This window comes from Echiichthys vipera, assembly GCF_963691815.1.
Source record: "Echiichthys vipera genome assembly, contig: SCAFFOLD_61, whole genome shotgun sequence".
In the NCBI taxonomy this organism is placed as follows: domain Eukaryota; kingdom Metazoa; phylum Chordata; class Actinopteri; order Perciformes; family Trachinidae; genus Echiichthys; species Echiichthys vipera.
The window spans coordinates 105,001-125,000 of NW_028154820.1; the positions used below are offsets into that span (position 1 = coordinate 105,001).

At 47.2% G+C, this 20,000-nt stretch overlaps 2 protein-coding genes and 1 long non-coding RNA gene across 3 annotated transcripts in view; all 3 read left to right on the forward strand.

The window, feature by feature from the left end:
• The first annotated feature begins 3,104 nt into the window (after positions 1 to 3,104).
• On the forward strand, positions 3,105 to 7,212 carry tsr2 (TSR2 ribosome maturation factor). The gene is made up of 5 exons (XM_083940923.1): positions 3,105 to 3,186; positions 5,655 to 5,745; positions 5,994 to 6,085; positions 6,690 to 6,842; positions 6,962 to 7,212. Exons 1-5 carry the CDS (start codon positions 3,109 to 3,111, stop codon positions 7,076 to 7,078), a joined length of 531 nt encoding a protein of 176 aa, XP_083797049.1. The 5' UTR covers positions 3,105 to 3,108; the 3' UTR covers positions 7,079 to 7,212.
• A 2,811-nt stretch (positions 7,213 to 10,023) lies between these two features.
• On the forward strand, positions 10,024 to 18,149 carry LOC310966341 (DNA repair protein RAD51 homolog 3-like). The gene is made up of 4 exons (XM_083940920.1): positions 10,024 to 10,358; positions 11,875 to 12,325; positions 13,586 to 13,802; positions 17,265 to 18,149. The coding sequence occupies exons 1-4, from the start codon at positions 10,310 to 10,312 to the stop codon at positions 18,000 to 18,002; spliced, it is 1,455 nt and encodes a 484-aa protein (XP_083797046.1). The 5' UTR covers positions 10,024 to 10,309; the 3' UTR covers positions 18,003 to 18,149.
• Positions 18,150 to 19,307: 1,158 nt separating this feature from the next.
• LOC310966344 overlaps positions 19,308 to 20,000 on the forward strand; it is a 1,836-nt gene continuing 1,143 nt past the window's right edge. Inside the window, exon 1 of the long non-coding RNA XR_014593821.1 lies at positions 19,308 to 19,367. This is a non-coding gene — a long non-coding RNA (uncharacterized lncRNA). The remainder of the gene's footprint in view (positions 19,368 to 20,000) is intronic.

Sequence of the window (20,000 nt, forward strand, 5' to 3'; positions counted from 1 at the left end):
GGGGGCCCAGGGTGTGAGGGGCCGGGCGGGTGTGGGGAGACTCTCAAACCCCCGGCTGTTGGAGTTGACCCCGGTGGACCAGAGGGTGGCCTCCTTACGCCTGCGGGTGGTGGGGGGGGGACTCTGACTGTTGTTGGTGCAGATGCAGCGAACAGCAGTTCAGAGTCTGGGGCCTTCTTGGAGACCCTGAATGGAGTCCTGCATGGGGCTCCAGTAGGGGACTCCAGAGTCCTGCTGGGAGACTTCAACGCCCACGTGGGCAACGATGGAGACACCTGGAGAGGCTGATTGGGAGGAACGGCCTCCCTGATCTAAACCCCAGCGTCTGGTGTTAGACTTGTGTGCTGGTCCTGGATCCTCTTTAACAAACACCATGTTGGAACAGAAGGAGGCTCAGAAGTGGACCTGGTCCCAGAGCACACTAGGCCAAAGGTCCAGGATCCAGTCTGTGATGGTCTCATCTGATCTGAGGCCGGATGTTTTGGACACTCGGGTGAAGAGAGGGGCAGAGCTGTCAGCTGATCACCATCTGGGGATGAGTGGGTCAGAGGACGGGGAAGGTTCTGGACACACCAGGTAAACCCAAGCCAGTAGTGCGGGTGAACTGGGACCGTCTGGAGGAGGCCCCTGTCCCAGAGTCCTTCACCTCACACCTCCGGAGGAGCTTTTCTGGCGTCCCTGTGGAGGTCGGGGGCATCGAACCGGAGCGGGCGATGTTCAAAGCTTCCACTGCTGAAGCTGCAGCGGTGAGCTGTGGCCTCAAGGTCTCAGGTGCCTCAAGGGGCGGGGACCCTGGAGCACCGTGGTGGACCCCGGGGGTCAGGGGTCCCCCTGAAGAAGGAGGCCTTCAGGATCTGGTCTCCCAGAAGACTCCGGAGGTGGTTCTGAGGTCCCCACAGGTCTGAAGGGCTGCAGCCTCTGCTGGGTCAGAGGCAAAGCAGCGGGTGTGGGAGGAGTTCACACAAGTCCTGGAGAAGGACTTTGGGGGGCACCGAGGTGCTTCTGGACCACCATTCAGCACCTCAGGAGGGGGACACGGGGAACCGTCCAAGCTGTTCACAGTAAGGACGGGACGCTGGTGACCTCAGCTGATGAGGTCATGGGGCGGTGGAAGGACTCTGAGGAAGTCCTGAATGGGCCCAACACGCCCTCTTTTGTAGAGGCAGAGCTGGAGGCTGATGGGGATCATCGTCAACATCTCTGACAGAAGTCACTGAGGAAGGAAACAAGTCCACAGAGGCAAAGCCCCAGGATCCATGAGCTGCATCCACACATGCTGAAAGCTCTGGGGCTGGAGGGGCCGTCCTGGTCCTGGTCCTGGTCCTGGTCCTGTCCTGGTCCTGGTCCACACGTCTCTGACACACTGGTGGAAGTCTGGGACAGTGCCGAGGGAGTAGCAGACCGGGGTGGTGGTTCCTGTTCAGAAAGGGGGACCAGAGGGTGTGAGCCAGTTCCAGGGGGATCACACTCCTCAGCCTCCCTGGTGAAGTCGACTCCAAGGTGCTGGAAAGGAGGTTGGTCCTGTAGAACCTCAGAGTGAAGAGGAACCAGGTGGATCCAGTCCTGGACCTGGACCAGGACCAGCTCTGCACTCTCCAGGATCCTGGAGGGGGTCTGGGAGTGTGCCCATCCGGTCTACATGTGCTTTGTGGATCTGGAGAAGGCCCATGACCGGGTCCCTGGAGATACTGTGGGAGGTGCTGGGGGAGTCTGGGGTGAGGGGGTCACTTCTGAGGGGGTCCAGTCTCTGTACCCCCAAAGAGAGAGCTGAGTCCGGATCCTGGGCAGTGAGTCGGAGTGGTTCCCGGTGGGGGTCGATCTCCTCCAGGGGGGCACTCTGTCCCCAATCCTGTTTGTGGTTTTCATGGACAGGATATGGAGGCGTAGTCGTGGTGGGGAGGGGCTGCAGTTGGGTGGGCTGAGGATCTGGTCTCTGACGTGGTCCTGATGGCGTCGTGGGTCAGGGACCTCCAGCACTCACTGGATCGGTTCACAGCCGAGTGTGAAACGGCCGGGATGAGGATCAGCACCTCTGGATCTGAGGCCGTGGCTCTCAGCAGGAAACCGCTGGATTGTTCCTCCGGGTCTGGAACGAGTCCTGACCCCAAGTGAAGGACTTCAAGCACCTCGGGATCTGGTTCACGAGTGAGGGGACGATGGAGCAGCGGGGGCGGAGCTGCAGTCGCTCTACCCTCAGTCCTGGTTCCTACCCTCACCTGTGGTCCTGAAAGCTGGGTCAGGACCCAAAGAACCAGGTCCAGGTCAGGACCCAAAAAACCAGGTCCAGGTCAGGACCCAAAGAACCAGGTCCAGGTCAGGACCCAAAGAACCAGGTCCAGGTCAGGACCCAAAAAACCAGGTCCAGGTCAGGACCCAAAGAACCAGGTCCAGGTCAGGACCCAAAGAACCAGGTCCAGGTCAGGACCCAAAGCACCAGGTCCAGGTCAGGACCCAAAGAACCAGGTCCAGGTCAGGACCCAAAGAACCAGGTCCAGGTCAGGACCCACAGAACCAGGTCCAGGTCAGGACCCACAGAACCAGGTCCAGGTCAGGACCCAAAGAACCAGGTCCAGGTCAGGACCCACAGAACCAGGTCCAGGTCCAAGCGTGTGAAGTGTGTTTCCTCAGGAGGGGGTCTGGAGTCTCCCTTAGAGAGAGGGGGAGAAGTTCAGCATCCGTGAGGAACTCGGAGTAGAGCCGCTGCTCCTTTGTGTTGAAAGGAGCCAGTTGAGGTGGTTCAGGATCATCTGGTCTGGATGAACCCTGGGCGCCTCCCTAGGGAGGTGTTCCAGGCACGTCCAGCTGGGAGGAGGCCTCGGGGAAGACCCAGGACCAGGTGGGAGGAGGCCTCGGGGAAGACCCAGGACCAGGTGCAGAGATTAGATCTCAAATAATAAAATAATATTATGAAACTATAATAAAATAATTCATAATCAATAATATTATTAAAGTCCTTCACATTAAATCAGAAGTCACTGATATAAAATATATAAAATATATAAAATATAAAACTATAAATGACTCCTCCTCCGTGAGGGGGCAGGCGCGCGCCACCTGCTGCAAAAACACCGGAGAAGAAGAAGAAGAACTTCCGGTGTGCGGATCAACATGGCGGCCTCCGCAGCTGCACGCGAGCTGCTGACAGAGGGAGTGCGCGCGGTTCTTCACAGCTGGCCCGTGCTGCAGGTAAACACACACACACACACAGACACACACGGACACACACGGACACGGACACACACACACGGACACACACACACGGGAGGTTCCGGTTCTCCCGGTTGCTTTAGACCTCCGGGAGCACGGAAGTGCAGGCACCGAAGTTACCATGGAGATTTATTATGTGCTGTTAGCCCAGACCAGACCAGGTCCAGACCAGACCAGGTCCAGACCAGACCAGGTCCAGACCAGGTCCAGACCAGACCAGACCAGACCAGACCAGGTCCAGACCAGACCAGCCCAGGTCCAGACCAGGTCCAGACCAGACCAGACCAGGTCCAGACCAGCCCAGGTCCAGACCAGCCCAGACCAGGTCCAGACCAGACCAGACCAGATCCAGACCAGCCCAGGTCCAGACCAGACCAGACCAGGTCCAGACCAGACCAGGTCCAGACCAGACCAGACCAGGTCCAGACCAGACCAGGTCCAGACCAGACCAGACCAGGTCCAGACCAGGTCCAGACCAGACCAGACCAGACCAGGTCCAGACCAGGTCCAGACCAGCCCAGACCAGACCAGGTCCAGACCAGACCAGGTCCAGACCAGACCAGACCAGGTCCAGACCAGGTCCAGACCAGACCAGACCAGCCCAGGTCCAGACCAGCCCAGGTCCAGACCAGGACTGGACCAGACCAGTCCAGACCAGACCAGGACCAGACCAGACCAGGTCCAGACCAGGTCCAGACCAGACCAGACCAGACCAGGTCCAGACCAGGTCCAGACCAGACCAGCCCAGGTCCAGACCAGACCAGCCCAGGTCCAGACCAGGACTGGACCAGACCAGACCAGGACTGGACCACACCAGACCAGCCCAGCCCAGACCAGACCAGGTCCAGACCAGGACTGGACCAGACCAGACCAGACCAGGTTTCAGACCAGGTTGTTTCAGATTAAGCTTCTGATACTTTTGGGAAGTTTCAGTTTCCTTTTCCCCGTCAGGAGCGAGTTTCAGTTTCCTTTTCCCCGTCAGGAGCGAGTTTCAGTTTCCTTTTCCCCGTCAGGAGCGAGTTTCAGTTTCCTTTTCCCCGTCAGGAGCGAGTTTCAGTTTCCTTTTCCCCGTCAGGAGCAAGTTTCAGTTTCCTTTTCCCCGTCAGGAGCGAGTTTCAGTTTCCTTTTCCTCGTCAGGAGCGAGTTTCAGTTTCCTTTTCCCCGTCAGGAGCGAGTTTCAGTTTCCTTTTCCCCGTCAGGAGCGAGTTTCAGTTACCTTTTCCCCGTCAGGAGCGAGTTTCAGTTTCCTTTTCCCCGTCAGGAGCGAGTGTCAGTTTCCTTTTCCCCGTCAGGAGCGAGTTTCAGTTTCCTTTTCCCCGTCAGGAGCGAGTTTCAGTTTCCTTTTCCCCGTCAGGAGCGAGTTTCAGTTTCCTTTTCCCCGTCAGGAGCGAGTTTCAGTTTCCTTTTCCCGTCAGGAGCGAGTTTCAGTTTCCTTTTCCCCGTCAGGAGCGAGTTTCAGTTTCCTTTTCCCGTCAGGAGCGAGTTTCAGTTTCCTTTTCCCCGTCAGGAGCGAGTTTCAGTTTCCTTTTCCCCGTCAGGAGCGAGTTTCAGTTTCCTTTTCCCGTCAGGAGCGAGTTTCAGTTTCCTTTTCCCGTCAGGAGCGAGTTTCAGTTTCCTTTTCCCCGTCAGGAGCGAGTTTCAGTTTCCTTTTCCCCGTCAGGAGCGAGTTTCAGTTTCCTTTTCCCCGTCAGGAGCGAGTTTCAGTTTCCAACGCTGTCGAGTTTTATAGTTTTTTGTGTAGAGACAGAATTTACACTCCGATCAAAACAGGAGGAAACATCATTTCCTGCCTGTTGTCATGGAAACAGGAATCCTGTTGATCTGACGCTGCTCAGGAAACGCTTTAAAGGGGGGGGACCAATAAGAACCAGGAGCTCTTTAAGACCCGACGGAGTCGACCAATAAGAACCAGGAGCTCTTTAAGACCCGACGGAGTCGACCAATAAGAACCAGGAGCTCTTTAAGACCCGACGGAGTCGACCAATGAGAACTGAGCCCTTTAAGACCCGACGGAGTCGACCAATGAGAACTGAGCCCTTTAAGACCCGACGGAGTCGACCAATGAGAACTGAGCTCTTTAAGACCCGACGGAGTCGACCAATGAGAACTGAGCTCTTTAAGACCCGACGGAGTCGACCAATGAGAACTGAGCCCTTTAAGACCCGACGGAGTCGACCAATGAGAACTGAGCTCTTTAAGACACGACGGAGTCGACCAATGAGAACTGAGCTCTTTAAGACCCGACGGAGTCGACCAATGAGAACTGAGCTCTTTAAGACACGACGGAGTCGACCAATGAGAACTGAGCTCTTTAAGACACGACGGAGTCGACCAATGAGAACTGAGCTCTTTAAGACCCGACGGAGTCGACCAATGAGAGCTCTGGATGTGAGGAGAAGCAGTGACATCACAGAGGTCAGAGGTCACAGCTGGGTTTCTCTCCGCAGATCGCCGTGGATAACGGGTTCGGCGGCGTGTACGGGCAGCAGAAAGCTGATTGGATGGTGGATGTAGTCCAGCAGTATCTCCATGACAACGGTAGGTAACCATGACACCTGGTGGGCGGTTTCATCGCTTAGATATCTGAAACTATCGTGTGTGTGTGTGTGTGTGTGTGTGTGTGTGTGTGTGTGTGTGTGTGTGTGTGTGTGTGTGTGTGTGTGTGTGTGTGTGTGTGTGTGTGTGTGTGTGTGTGTGTGTGTGTGTGTGTGTGTGTGTGTGTGTGTGTGTGTGTGTGTGTGTGTGTGTGTGTGTGTGTGTGTGTGTGTGCCTGCGTGTGTGTGTAGCTGACCTGCAGCAGTGTGAGGTCGAGGACTTCGTAGCTGAACTGATGGATCAGGAGTTTGACACAGTGGTGGATGATGGGAGTTTACCTCAGGTACAGACACACACACACACAGACTCAGACACACACACACACACACACACACACACTCAGACACACACATACTCAGACACACACATACTCAGACACACACACAAACACTCAGACACACACACACTCAGACACACACACACTCAGACACACACACACTCAGACACACACACACACACACACACACACACTCAGACACACAGACTCAGACACACACACACACACACACACTCAGACACACACACACATACTCAGACACACACACACACACATACTCAGACACACACACAGACTCAGACACACACACACACAAACACTCAGACACACACACACTCAGACACACACACACTCAGACACACACACACATACTCAGACACACACACACACACACACTCAGACACACACACACTCAGACACACACACACACACTCAGACACACACATACTCAGACACACACACACATACTCAGACACACACACACATACTCAGACACACACACACACACATACTCAGACACACACACACATACTCAGACACACACACACATACTCAGACACACACACATTCAGACACACACACACATATATAACCCCGTGTGTGTGTGCAGGTGTGCGGCGCCCTGCTGCGCCTCTTCTCCCTGTGGCAGCAGGGGGCGCTGCAGCAGCTCAGACTCAGCGTCGACGCTCTGACGCAGAAACGGGGTCAGAGGTCAAAGGTCACGGCTCCGCCCCCCGACGACGAAGAGGACGATGATGCACAGGTATGAGTTGCTGTGATGTCACACGCACGGAGCCGTGTGATTGGATCGTTTCCTGACTCATTGAACCAATGGCAGCCAATGTGTGTGTGTGTGTGTGTGTGTGTGTGTGTGTGTTTCAGGTGATGGAGTGTGAGGCGTCTTCTCCGTCCGTCAGCACGTCTGATCCTCCTCCTCCTCCTCTTCCTCCTCCTGGTGATGAAGACGACGGCTGGACGCTGGTGAGGAAGAAGAAGTGAAGATGAAGATCTGATACTCCTCCTCTTCCTCCTCCTCTTCCACTTCCTCCTCCTCTTCCTCTTCCTCCTCCCCCTCCTCTTCCTCCTCCTCTTCCTCTTCCTCCTCCTCCTCTTCCTCCTCCTCCTCCTCTTCCTCCTCCTCCTCCTCCTCTTCCTTCTCCTCTTCCTCCTCCTCTTCCTCCTCCTCTTCCTCTTCCTCCTCCTCTTCCTCTTCCTCCTCCTCTTCCTCCTCCTCCTCCTCTTCCTTCTCCTCCTCTTCCTCCTCCTCTTCCTCCTCCTCCTCCTCTTCCTTCTCCTCCTCCTCCTCCTCTTCCTTCTCCTCTTCCTCCTCCTCTTCCTCCTCTTCCTCCTCCTCTTCCTACTCCTCCTCCTCTTCCTCTTCCTCCTCCTCTTCCTCTTCCTCCTCCTCTTCCTCCTCCTCCTCCTCTTCCTCCTCCCCTCTTCCTCCTCCTCCTCTTCCTCCTCCTCTTCCTCCTCCTCCTCCTCCACCTCCTCTTCCTCCTCCTCTTCCTCTTCCTCCTCCTCTTCCTCCTCCTCTTCTTCCTCTTCCTCTTCCTCCCCCTCTTTCTCTTCCTCTTCCTCTTCCTCCTCCTCTTCTTCCTCCTCCTCCTCCTCTTCCTCTTCCTCTTCCTCCTCTTCCTCTTCCTCCTCCTCCTCTTCCTCCTCCTCTTCCTCCTCCTCTTCCTCCTCCTCTTCCACCTCCTCCTCCTCTTCCCCCTCTTTCTCTACCTCCTCCTCCTCCTCTTCCTCCTCCTCCTCTTCTTCCTCCTCCTCCTCCTCTTCCTCCTCCCCCTCCTCTTCCTCTTCCTCCTCTTCCTCCTCCTCTTCCTCTTCCTCCTCCTCCTCTTCCTCCTCCTGGTGATGAAGAGGAGGTGAAGATGAAGATCAGAGACTTTGAAACACTGAAGAACAAACGTCATCAAATCATTTATTCATGTTTTTAGATTAAAACTCTGACGTCACTGTGACATCACTGTGACATCACTGTGACGTCACAGCCCAGTGACATCACTCAGTGGCAGCTTCGGACACCCCTCCAAAATAAAAGCCTTTTCTCGTTCCAACATGAAAGTTACTCTGAACCAAAGATGTTGTGTTTTAACAATAACGGTTTCCTTTGTTCTAATAAAATAAACAAACTCGTGTTTATTTATATTTGTTTCAAATCTCAGGGGATAAAACGCCGGCTGCTGATTGGACAGAACGCTCCGCAGGAAGTGACGCACTTCCTGTTTTAATCATTATCAAAATAAAAGATAATTAACGTCAAACTACAGAAAACTAGATCTTGCTCAAATATGCTTGCTTAAATATTAAATATTAAGTAATAAATATTAAATAATAAATATTAAATATTGAGTAATAAATGTTTTAATGGTTAAATGATTAAAAAAATTAAATAAATATTAAGTAATAAATGTTTTAATGGTTAAATGATTTAAATATTAAATAATAAATATTAAATAATAAATATTAAATAATAAATATTAAGTAATAAATGTTTTAATGGTTAAATGATTTAAATATTAAATAATAAATATTAAATAATAAATATTAAATAATAAATATCAAGTAATAAATGTTTTAATGGTTAAAATATTAAATAATAAATAATAAATATTAAATAATAAATATTAAATAATAAATGTTTTAATGGTTAAAATATTAAATAATAAATATTAAATAATAAATATTAAATAATAAATGTTTTATTGGTTAAAATATTAAATAATAAATATTAAGTAATAAATATTAAGTAATAAATATTAAATAATAAATATTAAATAATAAATATTAAATAATAAATATTAAATAATAAATATTAAGTAATAAATGTTTTAATGGTTAAAATATTAAATAATAAATGTTTTAATGGTTAAAATATTAAATATTAAATAATAAATATTAAATAATAAATGTTTTAATGGTTAAAATATTAAATAATAAATATTAAATAATAAATATTAAGTAATAAATGTTTTAATGGTTAAAATATTAAATAATAAATATTAAGTAATAAATGTTTTAATGGTTAAAATATTAAATAATAAATGTTTTAATGGTTAAAATATTAAATATTAAATAATAAATATTAAATAATAAATGTTTTAATGGTTAAAATATTAAATAATAAATATTAAATAATAAATATTAAGTAATAAATGTTTTAATGGTTAAAATATTAAATTATAAATATTAAGTAATAAATGTTTTAATGGTTAAAATATTAAATAATAAATATTAAATAATAAATATTAAGTAATAAATGTTTTAATGGTTAAAATATTAAATATTAAGTAATAAATGTTTTAATGGTTAAAATATTAAATAATAAATATTAAATAATAAATATTAAATAACAAATATTAAGTAATAAATGTTTTAATGATTAAAATATTAAATAATAAATATTAAATAATAAATATTAAATAATAAATATTAAGTAATAAATGTTTTAATGGTTAAAATATTAAATAATAAATATTAAATAACAAATATTAAGTAATAAATGTTTTAATGATTAAAATATTAAATAATAAATAATAAATATTAAATAATAAATATGAAATAATAAATATTAAATAATAAATATTAAGTAATAAATGTTTTAATGGTTAAAATATTAAATAATAAATATTAAATAATAAATATTAAATAATAAATATTAAGTAATAAATTTTTTAATGGTTAAAATATTAAATAATAAATATTAAATAATAAATATTAAGTAATAAATGTTTTAATGGTTAAATGATTAAAATATTAAATAACAAATATTAAGTAATAAATATTAAATAATAAAATTCCTCAGTGGAAACAAACGCTGAAACAACTCTTACTTCGAAAAGTCCGAGCGGAAGTGCTGCTGTGAGGTGAAAGGCATGCTGGGATACCTGTCATGGCCGCCGGCGGCGCGAAGGCAAAGTTTGTTGTTTAAGTTAAAACTTCTTCAGAGCGGATTGAGCTCAACACAGCTTCGTTATTATATCATTAATGTTTAATTATATTATTATTACATTCATATATTACATTTAATATATTATTATTATTATTTTTATTATTATTTTATATATAAAACAAACTTCAGAGCGGATTGAGCTCAACACAGCTTCGTTATTATATTATTAATGTTTAATTATATTATTATTACATTCATATTTTACATTTAATATATTATTATTATTATTTTTATTATTATTTTATATATAAAACAAGCTTCAGATCGGATTCATGTTCAGTGAAGAAGCGGAGAAGATGAAGCCTCTGCAGCTCAGCACAGGTACATTATTATATTATTATTATTATTATTATTATAAATTATAATTATATATTATAATTATATATTATAATTATAATATATAATATTTATCCTTATAATAAATAATATAATAGCATTATTATAAAGAAATCCATGTTTTCCTGTGTTTCACTGCAGCGCTGTTTCCTGAATGTTCTCAAAACAACCAATTGACCTGTTGTCATGTTGACCTGTTGTCATGTTGACCTGTTGTCGTGTTGACCTGTTGTCATGTTGACCTGTTGTCATGTTGACCTGTTGTCCTGTTGACCTGTTGTCGTGTTGACCTGTTGTCATGTTGACCTGTTGACCTGTTGTCGTGTTGACCTGTTGTCATGTTGACCTGTTGTCGTATTGTCATGTTGACCTGTTGTCGTGTTGACCTGTTGTCATGTTGACCTGTTGTCGTGTTGACCTGTTGTCGTGTTGTCATGTTGACCTGTTGTCGTGTTGACCTGTTGTCGTGTTGACCTGTTGACCTGTTGTCGTGTTGACCTGTTGTCATGTTGACCTGTTGTCGTGTTGACCTGTTGTCGTGTTGTCGTGTTGACCTGTTGTCCTGTTGACCTGTTGACCTGTTGTCGTGTTGACCTGTTGTCATGTTGACCTGTTGTCGTGTTGACCTGTTGTCGTGTTGTCGTGTTGACCTGTTGTCATGTTGACCTGTTGTCGTGTTGACCTGTTGTCGTGTTGTCGTGTTGACCTGTTGTCATGTTGACCTGTTGTCCTGTTGACCTGTTGACCTGTTGTCGTGTTGACCTGTTGTCATGTTGACCTGTTGTCGTGTTGACCTGTTGTCGTGTTGTCGTGTTGACCTGTTGTCATGTTGACCTGTTGTCGTGTTGACCTGTTGTCATGTTGACCTGTTGTCGTGTTGACCTGTTGTCGTGTTGTCGTGTTGACCTGTTGTCGTGTTGACCTGTTGTCGTGTTGACCTGTTGTCATGTTGACCTGTTGTCGTGTTGTCCTGTTGACCTGTTGTCGTGTTGACCTGTTGTCGTGTTGACCTGTTGTCGTGTTGACCTGTTGTTGTGTTGACCTGTTGTCATGTTGACCTGTTGTCATGTTGACCTGTTGTCGTGTTGACCTGTTGTCGTGGTGACCTGTTGACATGTTGTCGTGTTGTCATGTTGTCGTGTTGACCTGTTGTTGTGTTGACCTGTTGTCATGTTGACCTGTTGTCATGTTGACCTGTTGTCGTGTTGACCTGTTGTCGTGGTGACCTGTTGACATGTTGTCGTGTTGACCTGTTGTCATGTTGACCTGTTGTCATGTTGACCTGTTGTCGTGTTGACCTGTTGTCGTGGTGACCTGTTGACATGTTGTCGTGTTGACCTGTTGTCGTGGTGACCTGTTGTCGTGGTGACCTGTTGACATGTTGTCCTGTTGACCTGTTGTCATGTTGACCTGTTGTCATGTTGACCTGTTGTCGTGTTGACCTGTTGTCGTGGTGACCTGTTGACCTGTTGTCGTGTTGACATGTTGTCGTGTGTCGTAGGAGGAGCAGCAGCAGCAGCAGGAGGAGGAAGAGGAGCAGCAGCAGGAGCAGCAGCAGCAGGAGCAGCAGCAGGAGGAGGAGGAAGAGGAGCAGCAGCAGGAGGAAGAGGAGCAGCAGCAGGAGGAGGAGGAAGAGGAGCAGCAGCAGGAGGAGGAGGAAGAGGAGCAGCAGCAGGAGGAGGAGGAAGAGGAGCAGCAGCAGGAGGAAGAGGAGCAGCAGCAGGAGCAGGAGGAGGAGGAAGAGGAGCAGCAGGAGGAGGAGGAAGAGGAGCAGCAGCAGGAGGAAGAGGAGCAGCGTGCGTCACGGCTCTGGAGCTCCTGCAGAAGGAGGAGGAGACGAGGAGCATCGTGACCTTCTGCTCTCAGCTGGACGGCGCTCTGAGAGGAGGACTTCCTGTCGGCAAGACCACGGAGATCTGTGGAGCTCCAGGAGTGGGGAAGACCCAGCTGTGGTGAGACACACACACACACACACACACACACACACACACAGAGACACACACACAGAGACAAACACACACACACACACACACACACACGCACACACACAGAGACACACACACACACACACACACACACACACACACACACACACACACACACACACACACACAGAGACACACACACACACACACAGAGACACACACACAGAGACACACACACACACACACACACACGCACACACACAGAGACACACACACACACACACACAGAGACACACTGTGTCCTGCTCCGCTGATGACATGACTTCACTGATGACATCACGACCTCACTGATGACATCACAACCTCACTGATGACATCACAGCCTCACTGATGACATCACGACCTCACTGATGACATCATGACTGCACTGATGACATCACGACCTCACTGATGACATCACAACCTCACTGATGACATTTCAGCCTCACTGATGACATCATGACCTCACTGATGACATCACGACCTCACTGATGACATCACGGCCTCACTGATGACATCACGGCCTCACTGATGACATCACGGCCTCACTGATGACATCACGACCTCACTGATGACATCACGGCCTCACTGATGACATCACAGCGTCACTGATGACATCACGACCTCACTGATAACATCACAGCGTCACTGATGACATCACAGCCTCACTGATGACATCACGACCTCACTGATGACATCACGACCTCACTGATGACATCACGGCCTCACTGATGACATCACAGCCTCACTGATGACATCACAGCCTCACTGATGACATCACGACCTCACTGATGACATCACGGCGTCACTGATGACATCACAGCGTCACTGATGACATCACGACCTCACTGATAACATCACAGCGTCACTGATGACATCACGACCTCACTGATGACATCACAACCTCACTGATGACATCACGGCCTCACTGATGACATCACAGCCTCACTGATGACATCACGACCTCACTGATGACATTACAGCCTCACTGATGACATCACAGCCTCACTGATGACATCACGGCCTCACTGATGACATCACAGCCTCACTGATGACATCACGACCTCACTGATGACATCACGACCTCACTGATGACATTACAGCCTCACTGATGACATCACAGCCTCACTGATGACATCACAGCCTCACTGATGACATCACAGCCTCACTGATGACATCACAGCCTCACTGATGACATTACAGCCTCACTGATGACATCACGGCCTCACTGATGACATCGTCTCTCAGCCTGCAGCTGGCGGTGGACGTTCAGGTGCCCCCGTGTTTCGGGGGGGTCGGAGGTCAGGCGCTCTTCATCGACACCGAGGGCAGCTTCCTGCTCCAGAGGGTCGTCGACATCGCCGCCGCCGTCGTCCAACACTGCTCCTTATTGGCTGAAGACGACGAGCAACGAGCCGCCATGACGACCTTCACCGTGGAAACCATCCTGTCTAACATGTTTCTGGTAACGATCGTCATGGTAACAGGCTCTTTGGAGATGAGTTTGAGATGAGTTCGTCATTTTTTACTATTATAAATAAAGTTTCTGACTCGTGGTTAAAGTTTCTGACTCGTGGTTAAAGTTTCTGTGACTCGTGGTTAAAGTTTCTGACTCGTGGTTAAAGTTTCTGACTCGTGGTTAAAGTTTCTGACTCGTGGTTAAAGTTTCTGACTCGTGGTTAAAGTTTCTGTGACTCGTGGTTAAAGTTTCTGTGACTCGTGGTTAAAGTTTCTGACTCGTGGTTAAAGTTTCTGTGACTCGTGGTTAAAGTTTCTGTGACTCGTGGTTAAAGTTTCTGTGACTCGTGGTTAAAGTTTCTGACTCGTGGTTAAAGTTTCTGACTCGTGGTTAAAGTTTCTGTGACTCGTGGTTAAAGTTTCTGTGACTCGTGGTTAAAGTTTCTGACTCGTGGTTAAAGTTTCTGTGACTCGTGGTTAAAGTTACTGACTCGTGGTTAAAGTTTCTGTGACTCGTGGTTAAAGTTTCTGACTCGTGGTTAAAGTTTCTGACTCGTGGTTAAAGTTTCTGACTCGTGGTTAAAGTTTCTGTGACTCGTGGTTAAAGTTTCTGACTCGTGGTTAAAGTTTCTGACTCGTGGTTAAAGTTTCTGACTCGTGGTTAAAGTTTCTGTGACTCGTGGTTAAAGTTTCTGTGACTCGTGGTTAAAGTTTCTGTGACTCGTGGTTAAAGTTTCTGTGACTCGTGGTTAAAGTTTCTGTGACTCGTGGTTAAAGTTTCTGACTCGTGGTTAAAGTTTCTGACTCGTGGTTAAAGTTTCTGTGACTCGTGGTTAAAGTTTCTGTGACTCGTGGTTAAAGTTTCTGTGACTCGTGGTTAAAGTTTCTGACTCGTGGTTAAAGTTTCTGTGACTCGTGGTTAAAGTTACTGACTCGTGGTTAAAGTTTCTGTGACTCGTGGTTAAAGTTTCTGACTCGTGGTTAAAGTTTCTGACTCGTGGTTAAAGTTTCTGACTCGTGGTTAAAGTTTCTGTGACTCGTGGTTAAAGTTTCTGACTCGTGGTTAAAGTTTCTGACTCGTGGTTAAAGTTTCTGACTCGTGGTTAAAGTTTCTGTGACTCGTGGTTAAAGTTTCTGTGACTCGTGGTTAAAGTTTCTCTGACTCGTGGTTAAAGTTTCTGACTCGTGGTTAAAGTTTCTGACTCGTGGTTAAAGTTTCTGTGACTCGTGGTTAAAGTTTCTGTGACTCGTGGTTAAAGTTTCTGTGACTCGTGGTTAAAGTTTCTGTGACTCGTGGTTAAAGTTTCTGACTCGTGGTTAAAGTTTCTGACTCGTGGTTAAAGTTTCTGACTCGTGGTTAAAGTTTCTGTGACTCGTGGTTAAAGTTTCTGACTCGTGGTTAAAGTTTCTGTGACTCGTGGTTAAAGTTTCTGACTCGTGGTTAAAGTTTCTGTGACTCGTGGTTAAAGTTTCTGCGACCCGTGGTTAAAGTTTCTGACTCGTGGTTAAAGTTTCTGACCCGTGGTTAAAGTTTCTGACTCGTGGTTAAAGTTTCTGTGACTCGTGGTTAAAGTTTCTGACTCGTGGTTAAAGTTTCTGTGACTCGTGGTTAAAGTTTCTGACTCGTGGTTAAAGTTTCTGTGACTCGTGGTTAAAGTTTCTGTGACTCGTGGTTAAAGTTTCTGTGACTCGTGGTTAAAGTTTCTGACTCGTGGTTAAAGTTTCTGTGACTCGTGGTTAAAGTTTCTGACTCGTGGTTAAAGTTTCTGTGACTCGTGGTTAAAGTTTCTGACTCGTGGTTAAAGTTTCTGTGACTCGTGGTTAAAGTTTCTGTGACTCGTGGTTAAAGTTTCTGTGACTCGTGGTTAAAGTTTCTGTGACTCGTGGTTAAAGTTTCTGTGACTCGTGGTTAAAGTTTCTGACTCGTGGTTAAAGTTTCTGACTCGTGGTTAAAGTTTCTGTGACTCGTGGTTAAAGTTCCTGACTCGTGGTTAAAGTTTCTGTGACTCGTGGTTAAAGTTTCTGACTCGTGGTTAAAGTTTCTGTGACTCGTGGTTAAAGTTTCTGACTCGTGGTTAACGTTTCTGTGACTCGTGGTTAAAGTTTCTGACTCGTGGTTAAAGTTTCTGTGACTCGTGGTTAAAGTTTCTGACTCGTGGTTAAAGTTTCTGACTCGTGGTTAAAGTTTCTGACTCGTGGTTAAAGTTTCTCTGACTCGTGGTTAAAGTTTCTGACTCGTGGTTAAAGTTTCTGACTCGTGGTTAAAGTTTCTGTGACTCGTGGTTAAAGTTTCTGACTCGTGGTTAAAGTTTCTGACTCGTGGTTAAAGTTTCTGTGACTCGTGGTTAAAGTTTCTGTGACTCGTGGTTAAAGTTTCTGACTCGTGGTTAAAGTTTCTGACTCGTGGTTAAAGTTTCTGACTCGTGGTTAAAGTTTCTGACTCGTGGTTAAAGTTTCTGTGACTCGTGGTTAAAGTTTCTGTGACTCGTGGTTAAAGTTTCTGTGACTCGTGGTTAAAGTTTCTGTGACTCGTGGTTAAAGTTTCTGACTCGTGGTTAAAGTTTCTGACTCGTGGTTAAAGTTTCTGTGACTCGTGGTTAAAGTTTCTGTGACTCGTGGTTAAAGTTTCTGACTCGTGGTTAAAGTTTCTGACTCGTGGTTAAAGTTTCTGACTCGTGGTTAAAGTTTCTGTGACTCGTGGTTAAAGTTTCTGTGACTCGTGCTTAAAGTTTCTGTGACTCGTGGTTAAAGTTTCTGACTCGTGGTTAAAGTTTCTGTGACTCGTGGTTAAAGTTTCTGACTCGTGGTTAAAGTTTCTGTGACTCGTGGTTAAAGTTTCTGACTCGTGGTTAAAGTTTCTGTGACTCGTGGTTAAAGTTTCTGACTCGTGGTTAAAGTTTCTGTGACTCGTGGTTAAAGTTTCTGACTCGTGGTTAAAGTTTCTGTGACTCGTGGTTAAACTTTCTGTGACTCGTGGTTAAAGTTTCTGACTCGTGGTTAAAGTTTCTGTGACTCGTGGTTAAACTTTCTGACTCGTGGTTAATGTTTCTGTGACTCGTGGTTAAAGTTTCTGTGACTCGTGGTTAAAGTTTCTGACTCGTGGTTAAAGTTTCTGTGACTCGTGGTTAAAGTTTCTGACTCGTGGTTAAAGTTTCTGACTCGTGGTTAAAGTTTCTGTGACTCGTGGTTAAAGTTTCTGACTCGTGGTTAAAGTTTCTGACTCGTGGTTAAAGTTTCTGTGACTCGTGGTTAAAGTTTCTGTGACTCGTGGTTAAAGTTTCTGTGACTCGTGGTTAAAGTTTCTGTGACTCGTGGTTAATGTTTCGGCGCCGTAGACGCAGAGTTTGACTCAGAGTCGCCGCTCCTGGTCCCGCCCCCTGCCAACACGTGTGTCCCTCATCTCAAAAGAGCTGTTTGTTTCAGTGATGTCATCATGATTCTGATTGGCCGTCTGTCTCCCCTCACTCAGGTGCGTTGTCATGACTACGTCGAACTGCTCGCTGAGCTCCACCTGCTGCCTGACTTCCTGTCCAGCCACCCGAGGGTCCGCCTCCTGGTGATTGACAGCGTGGCGTTTCCGTTCCGGCAGCGCTTTGACGAGCTGGCGCAGAGGACACGCCTCCTCAACGGCCTGGCCCAGCAGCTCATCGCCATGGCAACAAGTCACAACATCGCCGTGGTGATGGCGAACCAGATGACCACCCGGCTGCGTGACGGCCAATCACAGCTGGTCCCCGCCCTCGGGGAGAGCTGGGGCCACGCCGCGACTATCCGGCTCCTCCTCCGCTGGGCGGGGTCTCAACGACAGGCCGCCATCTTTAAATCTCCAGATCACTGCGAGGCCACCGTCCAATACCAGATCACCTCTGACGGGTTCAGAGACATCGACCAATCAGAGCAGCGCAGAGACATCGACCAATCAGGGCAGGGCAGAGACATTGACCAATCAGGGCAGCGCAGAGACATCGACCAATCAGAGCAGCCCAGAGACTCTGACCAATCAGAGCAGCCCAGAGACATCGACCAATCAGAGCAGCCCAGAGACATCGACCAATCAGAGCAGCCCAGAGACTCCGACCAATCAGAGCAGCCTAGAGACATCGACCAATTAGAGCAGCCCAGAGACATCGACCAATTAGAGCAGCCCAGCAAACGAGCGCGGACACACAGCGTCCAATCAGAGAGACACCAGCTGCTGATGTCATAGGCCAAAGTTCCCCTGACGAAGACGGCGTCTGCGTAAAAACGGTGAACAGGAGCTAACGAGCTAACATGCTAATGAGCTAACATGCTAAAGCTAACAGATGATGTCACAGCTCTTGGACAGATTTGGTTTTTTATGCTGTTTGTTATAAAAGCTGTCAAACTTCATGTTTGTGATGTTTTCATAAACACTGTCAATAAAGTTTTGAGAAAGCACCCCCCCCCCCTGTTGTTTGTGAATAACTGAACAGACAGTTGTCATGACGATAGGCTCGTATGTGTCGTTTCTGAACCTGAGTGCTGCTGGAGTGGGACTGTTTATGTTTCATCATCAGCTGCTGGAGTGGGACTGTTTGTGTTTCATCATCAGCTGCTGGAGTGGGACTGTTTGCGTTTCACCTGCAGCTGCTGGAGTGGGACTGTTTATGTTTCATCATCAGCTGCTGGAGTGGGACTGTTTGTGTTTCATCTGCAGCTGCTGGAGTGGGACTGTTTGTGTTTCATCTGCAGCTGCTGGAGTGGGACTGTTTGTGTTTCACCTGCAGCTGCTGGAGTGGGACTGTTTGTGTTTCACCTGCAGCTGCTGGAGTGGGACTGTGTATGTTTCATCATCAGCTGCTGGAGTGGGACTGTTTATGTTTCATCATCAGCTGCTGGAGTGGTACTGTTTGTGTTTCATCATCAGCTGCTGGAGTGGGACTGTAACTAAGTAGTAGTAGTAGTGTTGACACTGTCAGGGTCCTGGTTGCTATGGATTGGACATTTGCTGGTGTGTGGTTGTCATCGTCCCTATTTGCACATCCATTGCTTTCATTGTCGTCCCTGTAGAACCGACTCTGTGTGGAGCCCGTAGACAAGGTCCCTGATGGGGCGCGAACCGGAAACCTTCTTATTATGAGGCGACGGTGCTAACCATTACACCACCATGTCTACATTAACAACCCCGGCCTGTGCGTCAGGTGCCCGCCGGCTGTGCGCCAGGTGCCGGGTCACAAATCCAGCGCACCTTTCCCCCTTTATATACGGACACCTGCTCTCATTGCGCCTGCGCCACAGACAGACGGGACCTGCTCTCACTGCGCCTGCGCCACACACAGACGGGACGTGCTCTCACTGCGCCTGCGCCACACACAGACGGGACGTGCTCTCACTGCGCCTGCGCAACAGAAGGACGGGACGTGCTCTCACTGCGCCTGCGCCACACACAGACGGACCTGCTGTCACTGCGCCTGCGCCACAGACAGACGGACCTGCTCTCACTGCGCCTGCGCCACACACAGACGGACCCGCAGTCACTGCGCCTGCGCCACAGACAGACGGACCCGCAGTCACGCGGTCACGGTCGCGCTCGGCACCTGTGGAGGAAACGGTGAGTTTCTGTGATTAAACTCTGAATATAACTGTTTCATTTAACTCCAACTGTTCACCGCGACTTCACTGACGAGGCTTCAGAAGGCCGCACCGCGCTCACCGCGTTTACTCACGGTTAGTAGTTATGCTAGCGGACGTTAGTATGCTAATGCTAGCGGACGTTAGTATGCTAATGTTAGCGGACGTTAGTATGCTAATGTTAGCGGACGTTAGTATGCTAATGTGAACTAACGTTAGTATGCTAATGTTAGCGGACGTTAGTATGCTAATGTTAGCGGACGTCAATATGCTAATGTTAGCGGACGTTAGTATGCTAATGTTAGCTGACGTTAGTATGTTAATGTTAGCTGACGTTAGTATACTAATGTTAGCTGACGTTAGTATGCTAATTTTAGCTGACGTTAGTATGCTAATGTTAGCCGATGTTAGTATGCTAATGTGAAATAACGTCAGTATGCTAATGTTAGCTGACGTTAGTATGCTCAATCACGGTTTATGCTAACACGCTAGCCCGGGATGCTAACCTCGTGTATCCGCCTGTACATTAAACACTAAAGTTTATTTATTGTTGACGTGAGAAACAAACCGGAAACGCGTTTTCACATGAACCCGTGGTTTTAACGAGCTCCGG

Excerpts from the sequence above, each read along its gene's own strand:
- tsr2 (XM_083940923.1), top strand. The coding sequence starts at position 3,109 with ATGGCGGCCTCCGCAGCTGCACGCGAGCTGCTGACAGAGGGAGTGCGC. Across the intron at positions 5,746-5,993 it reads GCAGTATCTCCATGACAACG|CTGACCTGCAGCAGTGTGAG; the intron begins GTAGGTAACCAT and ends GTGTGTGTGTAG. Across the intron at positions 6,843-6,961 it reads AAGAGGACGATGATGCACAG|GTGATGGAGTGTGAGGCGTC; the intron begins GTATGAGTTGCT and ends TGTGTGTTTCAG.
- LOC310966341 (XM_083940920.1), top strand. The coding sequence starts at position 10,310 with ATGTTCAGTGAAGAAGCGGAGAAGATGAAGCCTCTGCAGCTCAGCACA. Across the intron at positions 12,326-13,585 it reads GTGGGGAAGACCCAGCTGTG|CCTGCAGCTGGCGGTGGACG; the intron begins GTGAGACACACA and ends ATCGTCTCTCAG. Across the intron at positions 13,803-17,264 it reads TCCTGTCTAACATGTTTCTG|GTGCGTTGTCATGACTACGT; the intron begins GTAACGATCGTC and ends CCCCTCACTCAG.